The 17,306-nt window shown below is 40.2% G+C and overlaps 1 protein-coding gene across 3 annotated transcripts in view; it reads right to left on the bottom strand.

Annotated features, from left to right (window-relative positions):
- CACUL1 (CDK2 associated cullin domain 1) overlaps positions 1-17,306 on the bottom strand; it is a 47,454-nt gene that overhangs the window by 11,701 nt on the left and 18,447 nt on the right. For 2 of the 3 annotated variants that reach the window (XR_010432408.1, XM_064663670.1), the window contains exons 4-5: positions 15,636-15,731; positions 9,970-10,072 (exon numbers count right to left, since the gene is read on the bottom strand). Coding sequence is in view for 2 of the 3 variants with exons in the window: in XM_064663670.1 (XP_064519740.1) it covers positions 9,970-10,072; positions 15,636-15,731 (199 nt within the window). In the remaining variant the exon portion in view is untranslated. The remainder of the gene's footprint in view (positions 1-9,969; positions 10,073-15,635; positions 15,732-17,306) is intronic. The other variant, XM_064663671.1, reaches the window with a different exon arrangement.

Genomic DNA, 17,306 nt, shown 5'->3' with positions numbered 1-17,306 from the left:
GTTTTCAGAACAATTCCCACAATAACAAACAAGACTCCTCTCTTTGGACAGATCCGAATGACCCAATGCCAGGTTTAGACACAAAGATGTCAATAGATAAAAGCTGTAAAAGTGCTCTGCACAGAAATTCATGTTCACCAACCCAGACATTCTGTCCTGTGTTACTTCTTGAGAGAGGGTCACTCAGACTCAAGGAATAGAAAGAGCTGTGCCACACATGCTGAAGTCACCTCTGTTGTTATTTTACAATCTCACAAAAGACTAACAAATTCTAAGGTTTTGCCTCTTGCTTTGTTAGCATAACTAACGAGACCCTAAAAGACAGAAGTTGCACAGACTCCTACCTGCTCCCACCTGCAGCATTTACATGGATAGAGGGGGGTGAGGCAGAATAAACCTAAACCTCAGCTGAATGACAGTGGTAATGACACTATGGTAATACCTGAACACCTCCACAGTGTTTATGAACTAACATCACATTCTACAGAGCAAGTAACTAATATGCAAAGAGGTTAATTAACCTACAAATAGTCTTGAAAATAGCTCCTGGCAGAACCAAAGAAGAGAAGTGTGGATTCCCACGATGAAATGCTTTAATTGCAGAAAGATACAAGAAGCTCTGAAATGTTCTTGAGCTGAGGTAAGAACGATACCCAAAATAGCCTCAAGGATTTCTGAGGAACAGTGGATGAATTATATTGGAGTAAGTGAGGAATGAACCTGCAACACTTCAGGTACTCTGCAGTAATGGAGTTACCCCGTTATCACACAGGAACACTGAAGAACCTCATCCTTCAATGAATGTTCAAGCTCCTTCCTAATTACAGTGGGGCACTTGGGGCAAGATCCAGGACCCCAACAGTTCCAGGAGTAGCAAAGTTCAAATTCACTTGGTCATTACTCAAGATTGACTTGCAAAAACTAACGGGTTAGCTGTTCTAAAAATCTTTTTCTATCCCTCAACATTCCTTTGAAAACAGATTTATTTTGCTTAGCAAAGATGTAACTTTTCTGGCAGGACAGTGAAACTTTCTCATGTTAATTAAACAATGTTTTTTTCCCTCCCTTTACAGTAGCTTCAAAGTAAGCTATTTTAACAAATCACACATAAGTATGACCTAAGCAGATGTGTTCAAAGCTGTAATTATTCAACAATGCACTTTAACAAAATATAAACCATATTCCCATTAAAAGCAACTCCAGGAGCTTCCACAACTCAGGCCTTAGTCAGCTGTTGGCTCTTCAGTCTCCAAGAGAGGCAGAACCCATTGCTTAACGAAAACAAGCATGTGCTGGAGCTGTGTCCCACTGTCCCAGCTGTGCTCTTTGGGCCTTCATTCTTTCAATTATTGTGCAGTAGAACAAGTTGAATGCTGCCAGGGCACTGAGCCCTCCCACAAGTGCCCGTGAGGTGCTCAGGGATGCCCAGCAGCAGCACCAGAGCTGTCAGCAGGGCACAGCCCCAGCAAATCTGGGCAGCACAGCCCCAATGGCCCTGCTGCCCTTGGGGAGGGTCAGCAGGTCACAGGCAGTCAGATCTGCCCTCTAATAAATCACCTTTCTCTCAGCTGAATTACACACAAACACTTCCACTTGGCTGGGATAAAATCACCCTCACCTCGAGGATGATTCCTTTATCCCAACCTTTACTCTCCAATCCAGCCCATGCACAGCACTGGTTTGGAACCCACATGGCAAGAGCAATTAAACAGGGAGGGAACTGCTACTCCTGGCACGCAAGGTGTGGCTGCAGGTCTTTGGTGGTGCTGGTTTGGGCTGAGGTTTTTTGTGAGGTTGATCACATTTTTGTGATTGTTTTTTACTGCTGTTGTTTGGCATTTGGGGTTTCTTGAGGGTTTTTTGTTGTTTTTCTTTCACCTACTGCCTATTTTATTCTTAAATTTACTGCTGAAGCTTGATCATATATTACCTTTTCATTACTTTAACCTAGGTACAACTCCTACGTGTTAATTATTGATCTAGAACTTCAAAAGCCTTTTGCAGGAAAACTGACTTTCCCTTTGGCTTAATCCTCACATTTGCAGTTTCATCCACCTCCTTATGATCCTGCATTTTCATTTTCCTTTAAACAGAAGTAAAAATAAATTCTTACTAACTCAAATTCTTTATAAGTTTGTAATGAATTAAAATGGAGATCAGAAAAAAAAAGATATAAAAAAGTTGTCTTTATTATTTATTACTGGCATTTGCCACTGGGCATTTAGTAAAGCCACAGATTACTTTTAAAATATTCATTACCTAAACCAAAAGCTTTATTAAGTATCTCATGAAAATGCTACAAAACAAAAATTCTGAGTCTTAATCACATGGAAAATACTCAGTGCTGTAAAAAGAATAAATATGAGAAACAAAGCTATAAATGTAGAAATATATGCTTTTGGACTTCTATAATTGGAAAATAAGGTGGTATTTTCACGCTTATAATTTTGTGAAGGCTTATTGAAATGGGAACATTATTCCTATTTCTTTGCCAAGGAGGCAGATTAACCACGATGGCCATTACTTGAGCTGTATTTTCCAACTTAATCAACATGAAACAAGGAAAATAAGAACAATAACAACACAGACTGTCTCCAACGTGGTTACAACACTGTCTTTAGCTGTCAAATTACAGCTTCTTCAATATTAGTGAGACCACCCTTACACTGGTGAGTGTGTTATTCTTGATTATTCCAGCAGATCTGCAGAGCACAGAGGGTATAAGAAAGATTACCAGCTACAAAAGCTGTCTTATTTAGCCCTTGTGAGCACCCAGGGTACCTGCTGAGGTCTAAGAAAAGGGTTGACATTAAGTGTGACAAGTTCCTACAACAGCATCCCAGCACACTCCCCAAGGGCTGGAAAAGAAATGGAACAACAGTGCAGCTGATTTTCACTATCAGTATCTATGTCTACCAACATTTGCAAGGAAAGAAGGAAGGACAGGAAGGAAAACACTGGTTTTGAGGTTAGAATTGGAAATTTGAAGGGATGGTAATAAGATTGAACTATTTGCCTGTGCAAAACAAGCTAGAGATTAAACACTGAACAAAGTCACAATACTACAGATGCACAAAAATCTTTAAAAATTACTTTTAATGAAGAACCTGAGAATAAATACATCCCTTCTCTACATCTCACAAAAGGGCTCTATGCTACAGAACCCTCTTGCCCCCCCCAAATCTGTCAGAAGCTGGTATTTCTACAGCTTCGTAGTTGAGGAAAAGGGTACATCAGTTTTTTGTTTTAGAAGAATTCTAACAGAAATCACCCTGCTTTAGGCTGGCACAAATACACTGGAATGAAGCAGTATTTTCTACTACTGCTCTGCTACCTTGCTGCAGTTTTAAGGCCCTCAGGAAGGAATGTTCTCATTTCATTTTCCCTATGCTGACATGTAGGCTAATTGCAAAGACAGAGAGCAAGTCACTCCACAGGCCAGTAATTCTGTCTTTTTAAATGTTTATTTTTCTACCTTTTTTTCCCCCTGTATCATTCTTAAGCTTAAAAAGCAAGAAACAGTTTCTGAAGGTGGCAGAGTGAAGTTGTACAGATTTGCTTCTCATACTAATTTCACACACTTTTAGGAAAAAGCAAAGCAGTGTCCAGGGGCTGAATAACATCCAATATATTACAGAAGAGCCTCAGTAATCAAACAGGACATTTTTAAACATATTGCTTCTGTCATCACAGTAGTCACTCTGTGTCTCAAAGAAAAAAAGAACAGTGATTTCAAATGCTTAAGGGCAGTTTCTATATTAAAGCTTTAGTTCAGACTAGAAATGTGATTTTGAAGCAAATTCACCAATCATCCCCACTTACTGCTCCTTGGTTGGTATGACAGAGCTGCCTTGGAGCATATTACTTTAATTCCTTTTGGGCAAGATTGAACCAGATGTGCTTGAACTGCTGCTAACTGGAATTCTCTCCAAAGGACCAGACAGTGGCAAGTGCAAAATAAAACTCTCCAAAAGCACATAAAGGCCAATACTGGGTCCCAACACGTAGGTGTTTCACCCTTTGTAGCTCTGCTCCCTTTGCAGCACACACCTACTAATGTGGATGTAGCCTAAAGGATGCAATGAAACCTCAGCTCTTCCTACAGGGCCCACACCTGCCAGATACGAGCCTGTGGGCATCAATCTTCTGGGGCACCAAACCTATAATGATGCTCAATGCTTTTTGTCAAAACCAACTCAGAACAGGCATTCAAGAACATGTTCACTTAAGAAAGTAACTGCTATTTTCTTATGAAACACAGTCATTAGATCTGACATGGAAAGGAGAAGCACAAAGAAGGACTCCTTGAATGTCAATCTGAGGGGCAGCAGCACACAGGAAGGGTGGGGGCAATGCTTTCTGCATGGAGCTGAAAAATGAGGAGTGTTTCCTCCCCTTTTCAGGGGATTTTCTCTGCAGTTTGCATGTCAAGACAATGACAGGTTGCTTCTCACATCCAGACTGTTCAACACAGATGTCAAAATTGAAGGGGGGAAAACAAATGCCACCTCAAGCAGAGTAAGTGTCAATCCAATCCATCTTTTTCTTGTCTATCTCTGCTGAAGGGTGAGGCATAGGGAGTGAATAAAAAAACCCAGCACACATCAAAATAAACCCTGTGGTCTCTTGTAGCTGTACAGTCAGGCCATGAACCTGGCATCAATCACAGTCCTTCTCTCAGCCTTTTACACTGCTCTTCTCAAATAGAGAATTCTGTATTCACAAACAAAGGCTGGATATGGAATTTATTAACAAAAGGCATTGTGTCATAGTAGCACAGCCAAAGAGATGAGGGTCCCTTCCTTCACTGACATCAACAGGCTTCTGGAGGTCAACACAATAAACACACATCTGCTAAATATGTAGGGCTGGGTGCCCACAGAGCAACACACTCCTGCTTACCCACTGCACCAACAGGAAAATCCCTGCTCAAGAAACATGTTCCCTGCTACATTTATCAACCTCTAACTAGATTCATCCTCTATGATTTTGCATTAGATTTCTACCTTCTGAACTGAAAAGGACAGTTGGGCAACTTCCTTGTTAGGAGACGCTGGCAATCTTTTCCAACTTTCACATTTTCTGGTGCTTTTTAGAAAGCAGCAACGCAGTAGAAATATCCTTCCTGATGTCTTTATAAAGGAAAAGCTTTTCCAACACAAACAGTCCTCTGTTGAACTTTAATACCCCTCCAACTAAAAAAATAAAAATTAAGAAAACAGAACAACAGGATCTCTTCATCTCATCTGAATCCAAATGAGCTAACTAGAAAGGAACAAAGCTGTCATATGCAAGAATCTTCAGAGCAAAAACTCTCTGTGTAAGTAACCAGAAACTGCTAACTTAATGAAGTAGGCTGTGAGTGGTCTCCCTCCTTCAGACTTTTTTCAAAGAATTTTTTCTTGGAAAACCATGAGAAAAACTTCTGAAAAAGAGAAAAATATATCTGTGATATATTTTTACACTGTGTTTTAGCTCTGAACTCACACAAGCACTGACATGGAGAACTACATTCAGCAATTGCCTCTGTACTGTTAGGATCTACCCAGGGTAGCACTCTGCATGCTCAGGCTTCAGTAGCTAATCCTGTAATCACCCCAGTCCACAGGAACAAACTCAGAAGTGCTGAAGAAAGCAGTTTTCCCTCTGATAAAGTTCACCTGACTTCCTAGTTGAGTAACTACTGTACAGAAGTGCAGGCAGATGCTTCTTTGGGAAGAACCATCTTGTACTGAATGGTGTTTACCAGCAGATTGCTCTTACAAGAGTAAAAACCACTTCCTGCACTCAAAATACTACTGTAAAAGTAAAGAAACAGCTCCTACACAGGCACAGGAATGGCTGAAGTGCTACAGTGATGTGCTAAGGCTACCACTTATCTGGAAGTGCCATAATCCATCTGATACATCCTTACTTCCCCCACAAACACCACTGTCAGCAAAGAATTAGTAGAACACTCTACTCAGGCTGCCCTCTGAAACAGCTTTCAACTACATGACCAGTTTTAGCTACTGTTGCTTTTTTCTCAATATGGAGGTGCTGAGCTCCTCATCAATCTGCCCGAGCAGGACTCCAGCCTGGAACTCTTCAATTTTCAGGAAGAGAACAGGGATAATTGCAAAATCTCATAATTAGAAACCAAGTGATCCACCCAGGAGACACAACAGTGCACTGTTAATAGCTTTGCCTTCTGTCAAAGTCAAAAGCAACCTTGTTTTGGGCACTAAGCTGCCAATATCCAAAAAGAGAAGAATAGCAGCTACTTGTAAATACTCTCTGCCATTGCATTTTTACCTATTGCAAGTACCAGAAGTAGAGTTTCAGGAGCTGTTATTCACTTTCATGTAGTAGTTGCCATTTTGCTAGACAAGATTAAACAGGCAGGATGTTTCCAGGGCATGGAGATTACAGGGCAGGACTACCAGAAGAGACAGTGGCTACATAAGGAGAAAACACACCTGTTTCTGAGTTTTTCTGGTTATAAGTCACCTAATGCAGTAGGTGGAATTAGGTGTAGCAGGAACAAAGACAACACTCTCCACCACCCCTTCCCTAGTGACATGGGGATATTATCTGCATCCTCCCCTACTGCCAGTGCTCATTTCTGAAGCTCCTTATAAACAAGATGCTGTATCTTTGCTTGTTACATTCAGTTAAGTAGTTCTGCACACAGCAACTTCTCCCAAGCCATTGAATACAGCAGTCTTATTTACAAGAGCCAGCTTTGCCTTTGTAAGGAAAATAATCAGGTTATATTCACTTAGTTCAAATGTACCCTGTTTAATTTGAAGAGTTTTGACTTGATAAATATGTGTGAGGGCAAAAGTGTTTCACAAACACAACTATGTTCATGAATCTGTGCATGGCATAATTTTTGTTATATATTTACTTTATCTGATGAGATGCAGTCTAGATAGGAGATGGCTGATTTTAAAAAATTTCCTCTATCAAAACCAAAGTGGAACCAATCAGCATTTGTGCAGGAAAAACCTGCCCAAGTAACGTTCACTCAGGCAGTGTTTCCCCTGTAAGTAATGAATTCACACTTCACTCTATTTTTCGCATCCCAGTGCTCAGAGAAGTGCTCCCAGCAGAGACCATGGTAGCAGGCACTCATCCTGCCCCTCCCTGCCTTCAGCCCCCCAGCACAGGCACCAGGGCTCACTCAGCCTGGGGGGCTTTGGGCAAGATCAACACTAAGGAACACATCTGTGTTGCACTGCCCTTCTGACTTCTTCTGTTTCTCTGTCTTTTTGAAGTGGAGCAGGAACTCTTTCAAAAATCAGATGAACCTGAAATGTACTTAGTCCTTCCTGACCACAGCTTCAAACAGAAATGCCAGCTTCTGGGCTCTGAGAGAATGACAAGCTCCTGTAAACAAAACCCACTTTGCACAGAAAAACATAGCAACTAATTTCAAGAGCAAGAGCAGATGTTACTCTTATCCTCCAGTCTAGATCACAAACAGATTAAGCCAATTTTGTAATTTGTTTTTTCGAGCAGAGGGAAGGCATGCTTCTCCTCTCACTGAAGTGGTAGTTGCAGCACCTCTTTAAAAAACAGCCCCAGGATTCCATTTCTCTCTACAGATCATAATTTCCTTGACTTTAATTTCCTAGTCAGATCCATTCATAACAGTATTTTTTCCCTCCTCATAACGCAGAAACTCTTTTTTGCTCAACCAAATCTGTATCAAACATCAGAAAACAGCACCACAGACTAACATTGGGAAGTAAAGTAAATAACAAACACTGACTTACATCCTATTTTCATAGAGCCCTTACACTTCCGAAAATGAAGGTAATATTCTGATCTATTATGGTCTGAATTTCAGCAAGCCACAAAGAACAGCTGAGAACGGCAGAAAATAATACAACACGAACTTTTTCAGCACTTCTACAGTACTATATCATGTGCTAGGTGTCTTCAATTATTTCCCAGGAATCTGTTAGCAAGCTTAGAATTTTACTTAGGCATTCTTTAACTCAATTTAAAGATCCTGTTATCCAAGATTTAACCAATTCAGATCACAGTTAGTTCATACCTGTCAGTATTTATCGTCTTACTTCGGAGTAAGATAAAACCTAAATAACTTAGTTTTAATGAATTGACAGTCAGACTGAAATGAATCCAAGGAAGTCACTCATTAAACAAGAAACTCCATATACAGCAACAGTCAGTGACGTCTTACTTTTATTTTTCAGTGTTTTCATTTTACTTCTGCAATTAACAGAGCTGGGAAGAAGTATTTCTGATTTCACACATACACACAACACCACAGGTCTTTTCCTTTCAACAGTTCATCTGCAATTTCTATTGGAATATGCTATTATCATCACAGAAAGTTAATTACATAGCAACAGACATCTGACATCACTTATGTCAGAGGTTTGACCAGCATTACCTTTGCATTGGCATTGGGGAAAAAAAGAATTCTTTGTCTGAAAAACGCACACACAAAAGTTATTTCATTTTAAGGCAATATCATCTGAATTTTCCATGATCCTGTTGCAACAATGATCTTACTGGGTTTCATGACACTGTTAACTCTCTTTGGCACAAAATAAAATGTGAGGCCCATGGCTGGAGAGTCCTCATGGTTCTGCTATTTCCAAGGAGATCTGATCTGCTACCCAGCTAAAAACTCTTAGTAACACCTTTCCACATGGCAAGAACAAGGTGGCAGAGCTCATGATCTCACATCATTTTAGGGTATCAGGCTCCCTGACCTTGTAGTCACTTTGTTTACCCATTCCTCTCCCAGGATGTCAACTCTCAGTGACCCTAAAACACAGAGTAAAGTGTGTGCTCTCGCTGGAGAGAGCAGGGCATTACTACCCAAGGAAAGACAAAAGGGGAAATATCCTCCACTCCAATGGCTCTGCTGCTTTGCCACCTGCCCTCTGGAGGGGCACAGCAGCCCATCCACAGGTCCCTGTGCTCACACAAGCACCCCCAGCAGTGGCAGGGGGAAGGCAAACTCTGGCTCACCACAGCAGTCACACTGCCTGTTAAGTGCTCCCGTGGGTATCATTTGAAGCACATTAAATTTGCATTAACCCATTAACTTAGGAACTGCTGTCAGCATGATGCATTCAGAGAAGAGCAGCTGGGGAAGGGACTGGAGCACAAGTGCTGTGAGGAGAGGCTGAGGGAGCTGGGGGGGCTCAGCCTGAGAAGAGGAGGCTCAGGGGAGACCTCCTCACTCTCTGCAACTCCCTGACAGGAGGGGGGAGCCAGGGGGGGGGGTTGGTCTCTTCTCCCAGGCAATGATCAGCAAGACAAGAGGGCTGGGTCTGCAGCTGTGCCAGGGGAGGGGTAGGTTGGATATTAGGAAGAATTTCTTTGCAGAGAGGGTGCTCAGCCATTGGAATGGGCAGCCCAGGGAAGTGGTGGATTCTCCATCCCTGGAGGTTTTTAAGAGACTGGATGTGGCATCAGTGCCATGGGCTGGGAACCACAGCGGGGTTGGATCAAGGGTTGGACTTGATGATCTCGGAGGTCCCTTCCAACCCAGCTGATTCTGGGATTCTATGATTCTATTCTAACTGGCAGGGAGGACTCGGGTACATCATGACAACACAGCAGGATCACAGTTCTTTGGCCACACCACGTTCCTACTGATACCTGTCAAGATTTTGATAATGAAATTAAAGAGTAGCAGCAGAAGCAACAGAACAATAAAGCCTGCATTATGTCACAATCACAAGTCATATGGGAAAATAAATATTGGTTCCCCCACATCTCAGGACAACCATTACTTTGTAGAAAGTCACATCTTTGAAAAAACAAAAACAAACAAACAAACAAACAAACAAAAAAAGGTTGAAGTGTGCCACATTTCCTTATGCCTTAGAGGAATTCGTATTCATTTGCAATTTTTCCCTGTTTGTTGTGGATTTCTGCAAAATCTGAAAGCACTGTGGCTTTCCACACTCCCATTGTAAGAAAATCAACAGGTTTACTTACGCATTAGGTTGTAAATGTGCTTTTCTGCAACGTGTTCCGTAAACAGCTTTATAAGGTCATCTTTTAAGTCTCTGTTAAGCTTGGTTTCTATGTAAAATTTATTCTGGAAAATAAGACAGAAGTTTTCAACTTTCTTTCTCACAATAGCAAATAAAGCAAACTTATTCTTTTCCCTGAACAAAAACGGTTTGGAATTTTAAAGGTGTAGAATAATTCACCTGTAAAATGATGACTTGGTTATTTTTTCCAATGTCTAAAAGTGATTAAGCCATTCAAATAGGTAGGTTACAATAATAAATCATCAGGACAACTATCCACTTCAATGGTTCATCAACAATCTCAAAGGATAGCTACTCAGAACTAATCAACTGTGGAAATAAGTGATATATACAAATCCATGCAAAACTGAACTACATTAGAATTTTTAGGATTCCATTATCTTGACCTACTCAGCATTAATAATACATTTACCTCTTTGAAGAAAAAAAAAATCAAAGAAAATTCTATTAATGAGTTCCTTCAGAGTCCCTATACCTAATGTACTATTTAGTATTACTCCTCAGTTCCCAGTCTGCAGTTAATAGTAAGATTTCTTGCTGTATTTTATTGATAGGTGTGTTTTAAATGCTGGAAAAAAAATAATTGCTCCAAGTCTCCTCTTATTAAAATGCTAACTTTGAAGTAGAACAGCTGAATTCAACTGGACAACTTGTGTAAGAGTTAAACAGATTACCTAATAGAAAATGAACTCAAAAATAACTTGCACGAACACTTATCTGACAGATTTACTAGAGGAAGGGCTATCTTAAGGGAGAAAGGTTTTTTCAGATTTTAAATCAAGCTGTTCTCCTGATGCATTTAACAAAATTGGAACAAACTCTCAGAACACTATTAGAGCAATCTTTACATTTCCCTGTAAAACTCATTCTCTTGGCCATTAGCAAAAATATAAACACACTATAACACTGTCCATGCAGAAACCACTTAAATGTTCAAGGCAAGCATTCAGCAGCAATTACTCATGTGTAATAAAAACTGAACCTGTCAGAAACAAAGGCCATGTGAGGGCTGAATCCACGTCCCTGCTGCAGTTTAGGTTTGTTGCAGTGATGGACAACCACCTTAGGAAGATATCTTTTTTTTAATTTAGCAAACTTCCTGCTGTTGGTTCCCCCCTTGACACCATCCTTACTTGTAGAGGTTTTATCAAGGGCTATTTTATTACTCAGTTGTTTCCCCCTCACCTGGGCCTGTTCTTTGAACAGAGGTTGAGGGAAAGGCTCTGCAGACACAATAACCTGTTTCATAAGGAACAGACTGACTTCACTCATGGTGGTTTTGGTCAGTGGTGATCCACAGCAACTAGAGATCCATGGCTCCCAGGAAGTATTGAGATACACACCCTACTCCAGTCTTTCACCAGACTATTTTCCTAAACCATTTTCACCTCGAGGTTCCTGACCAGAAAACACCATGAACCCACTGGTGCAACACACAGGAGTGTCACACACTGTGTCAAACTGCTCACTCTGATGAGCTGGCAGGTGAGATGCACCCAGCTAAGGATATAACTTACTCTAGTCCCTTCCCAGTCTCAAGACCTCTGGACATTAAAAGAAGCTGGCAACAACAGGTGCAAACTCTGATGCTTCCTTTGGTTCATGAGTTGGAAAGCCTATACTTTTAAGTTTCGCTACTGGAAAAGCAACATAAAAATAATTAAAAAAAAAAAAAGGTAAGCCAGCAGCTACAAGACAGTACTTACACACAGAAGAAATGTAAAATACTCTTCACATTTGCTCACTTTGAAACACCTTTCCAAAAAGATGGTACACTTGTGTGAGTTTAAATAGTCAGTGAAAAAATCATCTAACATAAGTGCTCCATTTCCAGTCCACGCTGCTGAAAGGAGATGGCAGGAGAGCTGTCACCTTCCCCATTCTTGTTAGTGGAAAAACAGGAAGGTTTTCTGTATAACATGCCACTACCTAGGCTGTACCAGTATTTCTTGAAAAATGTCTCAAGTCACCTAAAGGTCTAACTGACAATCAAAAGGGAAGCAGATACCAACAACTGAGAAAGCCAGGTATGACACGAACACTTATTCTACAAAATAATTCTACACTGTACCACAAAGCAATCTGGCAAATCTTAAAAGATATAACTGAGTTAATATTACTAAGAGGAGATCAATAAATACTTGAAAGGAGAAAAACCCGTATATAAGAGTGCTTATCATCTCATCCACATATACATACTCACACATATTTGTGTTCACAGACACACACAAAATGCCCTCTAGCTGATAAGCAACAAAGTGCAACACCACCCAGTAAGAATAATAATGTTTCAGAGGCAATGAAAAAATTCTTAACTATCCTAAAACCACACTGCTCACAAATGTTAAGCTCATATAATGCACCAAGATAACAGATTTTCCTCTACAGCTCTAAGTAAAATGAGCAATTGAGAATCTATAAGAAAAAAATATATTATCTAAATGCTGATTTTAATTTTTATTGAAGTGGAAATATGGTTCTTATTCATTTATGTGTGTAGCATAATGTGATATGTACAATCTCTAAGCATCCAGAATAGCCTCATTTACATTTACAAAGCAAACAGTTATTCACCAGGAATAAAGCACTGTGTACTAAGCTTACTTCCAGCTTAATTTGCTTTATCTGCTGTTACATTCCAGAACTTTTGAAGGAGCCTAAACCCACAGAATCTTGGAGGGACCAAAGTACTTTGGGTCTCCATGCTTTTCTGAAAAGTCTGCTGTAGGAGCATAAGACTGAAAAAAAAAAATCTATTACCATGTGAAAGGAGAAAGTACTCCCAGCAAAAGAAGGAAGAAGAAAACTCTCTCAGCTGCAAGATCAGCCCTCTCAGCCATCACCCTGGAACATAAGCTTTGGAACACACCCTGGTCACCATAAACACCCAGGGTAAGAAATCACCTTTCCTGTACTCCCACCATTCAACATATGGTTTGGTCCATACCAGGAAAGGAAAGAAAAAGTGCTGCTGCTCCTATCAACACACAAAGCCTAACACAAAATGCTATGGCATGTTCCAGTTTTACAGAGAAGCTTTAGTTTTTCTTCAGCTTCACAGATTTTAAATTACTTAAATGCATATTAAAAGCTTTCCAAAGCAGCAACGTAATTATCCTTTCAGAACAAAGTTCTGAAGTGCAATTCAACAGCCTTGGAAACTCCTGATTAAAGCAATCACAGAAAAGGAAAGCTCTGCCACCTCTGATATAAAGGCAGAGTTCAACAACTTAGTCCTCCTCACTTCAAAATGCATTGAAAGTATCTATTAAAGTAACTGCAAAACTGTAATTTATACTGTAGAGCAATTAGGCTTTCACCTCTTGCAATTGTTTTTTAATTGTATTTTTTTGTCCAAACAGAGGAAACTGCTGCTGCTGTATGAGAGAAAACTTGACTGGATACTACAATGTAAGATTGCAAGAGTATCTGTACATAAAAGTACTTGTGAATGCCCATAGGAAAACCTAAGAGAGACAAAGATTTTTCATCCTGACTTCTTTAGAGGTATTGTCCACATCATGCACAACACTGATTAGTAACTTATTTCAGTGAAAGTTAATTTGACATTAGCCTTATAAAGCAGCATTGTGTTTGGCAGCAACAGGGACTAACAGTACGTCCCAGCTCTGATTCAAGGGGCTTGTAAGAAAGATGGGGACAGGCTGTTCAGCAGGGCATGTAGTAGCAGGACAAGGGCTAATGGTTTTAAACTAGAAGAGGGTAAATTTAAACCATATAGAAAGAAGACATTTTTTTAAATGAGGGTTAAACACAGGCACAGGTTGCTCAGAGAGGTGGTGGATGCCCCACCCCTGGAGACATTGAAGGTCATTTGTGACCTGGTCTAGTGGAAAGTGTCCCTGCTCACTGCAGGCAGGTTGGACTAGATGGCCTCTAAAGGTCCCTTCCAACCCAAACTATTCCATGATAACTCTCAGGTCTAACTTGAATTAAGCCACTTAAAAGATAAAGTGTTTGCAGGAACAGTTTTACAGCCTGAACAGAGCACTAGTCATGCTTCAAAGAAGTTTTTTCCTTTCAAACGACAGAGCACTTTCATTCTTCTTTGATGTCAAATTAAAAAGAAAACTATTATCTAACTATTCATTTTACAGGTCTGTTTAATACCCATTAATCATTTCTACTATGTTCAAGTATAAGACTCAAACTTTAATATGAACAATGGGATACAGACCACTCCTCACCTGTACAAAGATGTGGAAATCTATTTGACAATTACACTTCATCTGGTCATATAGAAAAACCTTGTCATGATAAAACCCACCTGTTTCTATGTGTGTCATGAACATTTTTTCAATATTAGCTACTGCAGGCTTAACTGTGAAGGATAACTTTTGACTTCTGTGATGGAAGAACATCACAGAAATGGGCACTCAATACAGTACACACCTGAACAGCTTATCTCCTTCTGAAAATGGGTATTAAATTATGAGGTCATGTAAAACACCAGCCTGCAACAAACAAGTTATGCACACACAGGTCACAAAGTGGGTACCATCCAAAAATATCTGGATGCAATAGGGAAAAAAGTCTCTTCCTAGTTTTCCCCAGCATTTCACAACAGGAAGCAAGAGAACAATTAAAAAAATCATCAGAGGAACACATCCCTTAGCTTAAAATTGATGCTGGAGCAACTGGATTTCATTCTGTATTAACCAGATAAAAGGGCAGATTAGAGTCACCCAGTTCAAGAGAGGCAAATTCCTCTTTTAATGCAACAAATCTGTTTGGCAACACTACACTGAAAGACTGTAGCAAGTTACCTAAATTCACTGAAATGTAGGAGATCAGTTAAAATTTTTTTTGAAAAGTTTCTTTCCCAACAAATATATCTTTTTTAAATTATTTCTAAGTGAGGCTAATGCAAGGACAGTTTCTGGGAGGACAAATTTCAAGTTTAAGTTATTCATTACCACAGAAAAACCCTCGACCAATAAAAGTCTTGGCACTTTGACAAAAAAACCCTCAAATTATAAACGTCTTCAGAGGTATAAAAGATTTCATAAACTATAAAAATCAACAGAAAAACTCTTAACCAATTAATCATTAACCATTAACTAATGGTTTCTGAACCTCTCCAAGTATTCCTGACAGTGCTATGAACATAAGTTTGTCTTCATCCATCCAACACTCTAAATTGCTTTATCAAATGGCAAAGACATCTCCAAGATACATTTCTTCCTGTATTGTCTGAATCTGTGCTATTTAAAAGCAAGAAATAATCATCTCCATAACCTGCCCAAACTAAGAAGCCAAAATATAACAAGCCAATAAATGATGTCTGTTCAAAAAGATATAAATAATGAATTGTTTGGGATGGTTTTTTTTCCTGATCACAATAAAAACCACTCTTCCCACTCCCAAGAAAGAATTGTTAGGGCAGAAATGAACTGCAAAACTCTACATTTAAAAAGCCCAGCTGCCCCTTCCTCTCCCCATACAACTTGATCAGTACTCTTAGGCAGGTATGAATCATAAGTTTTACATGTCAAAAATCATTATAGCTCCATTTTATTCTTCTCACTTTCAGTCAGCATCTTATGTATGGACATATTTATTTGAAAAGAATTTTCTAAAACTTACCATATATATGAAAAGAGGCACAATGCTCTGCAATGCTCCCATATACTGTCCAAGAGCTATGTTAAATCTTTCAATATAGAGATCTGGAGGGCTGGCCTGAAAGAAACCGTAAAAGTCAGGTTGTAATTTGAACAAGAGAAAGATCTGGAACAGCATGGGCTATGCTTTCACAGCAAACTCCAACAACTCCAAAGTATTTGATACACTAGGTCCACACAAAGCAAGCCACACATCATTCCAGAGTTTCTGCTCTAACTCCCTCCAGCACAACCAATCTTCCCTCAGTGAGCAGTTCTTGCCTGGGGCTGTGTCAGTGCCCAGCACAAGGGCCATTCAATAGGAAATAGGTGTTCCTGTAACAAACTAGCATTTAGCATATTCAAATAAAAACACTCATCAAAGATCAGACCCTCGTTTGGAAAGCACTCCCTGTCATGCTTAGAACCCCTCACCAAATCTGAAGGAGTGTGTGCCCCAACCTCCCCAGCTGCTCCCCCACCACAGAAGGTGACATTAAGCTCTGCTCTGCACCGAGCTGGCACACCCTGCAGCTGCAGGGAGCACTGCCCTCCACACTTGGAAATCTGAAAGAAAATCTTTTGACATTTTTGCTGGGTCACCTAAGGCAAGGCAAGTGTTCAGGGTATTGAGCTGGAGGGACCATGACGAAGCAAGACCTTCAGACAGAGCTGTGCATGCAGAGTCCTCCTCAGCTCAGGCCTAGGAAAGCCTCCTGCTGTGCTCCAACACACTGCATCACCCTGGAGCCCCAGCAAAGCTTTGCTACACCACACCTGAATGTGCCAACCTCGTGATAGGCTTTGGAGAGCTATTTTCTGTGCACAATACCCTATTTCCCAAGGAAGGAGATAAGGAAGCTAAAAAGGTCTGCAGCGAGCTGAATTAAATTGAGAAGGGAAGCAGAAGAATGGGAAGCATTAACCACTGTTTGTGTTCCAATATTTATTTGGAGGCAGGCAGGGGAGCTGCACTGCAGCATTCAGATGAGCTCTCAGACACCCACTGCTTTGGTCTTTGGCTGCCTGAGGGTCCTACTGCTCCCAGACACACACACACCTAAACACACCCAGGGGCAAAGTGCTGCTTCCTAGCCAGAAGCAAAACTGTTTTCCCCTCTGACATTCACAAAGCCTAAAGAAGAAAGAGAATACAGCAGAAATTGGGACCCTGCAAGAAAACAAGCCCAAAGATTTTCCTAAATCCAAAGCATCTGTGGCATGAAAAACACTCAAGGCTTAGGTGCACCTCAACCATCCTATCAGAACTTACAGCTATCTTCACATAGCAGATTTTTCAGCCTTTGTATGGACATTCACCAGGGGCCCCAAGAGAACAGTTAAAATTTATGTTGATATTTTGCTCTATTCTAAATTTATGAAAGTTTTTTTTTGCCTTTAAATTAGCTTCTTTTGCCTACCTTCTTAATATGCTTAATGAACACGTGGGTAATTTTCACAGCAAACACCAATACAGAGCAGACAGTTTAGAAAGGAAAGCAAAACTGGCAAAGGAACAAAGAGCATTATTCCATATGCAGTTGCCAAAGGTTATATATGGTTATTCCTCATTTTGATCATAAGGTTTTAATCTTATTGCAGATGCAGTTCTCAGGGGTGGCCAAACAAATTTTAGTTGAAAATGCCAACAATG

Source organism: Pseudopipra pipra, chromosome 8, assembly GCF_036250125.1.
Source record: "Pseudopipra pipra isolate bDixPip1 chromosome 8, bDixPip1.hap1, whole genome shotgun sequence".
Lineage (NCBI taxonomy): Eukaryota > Metazoa > Chordata > Aves > Passeriformes > Pipridae > Pseudopipra > Pseudopipra pipra.
This window is presented reverse-complemented; position numbering and strand designations above follow the sequence as displayed.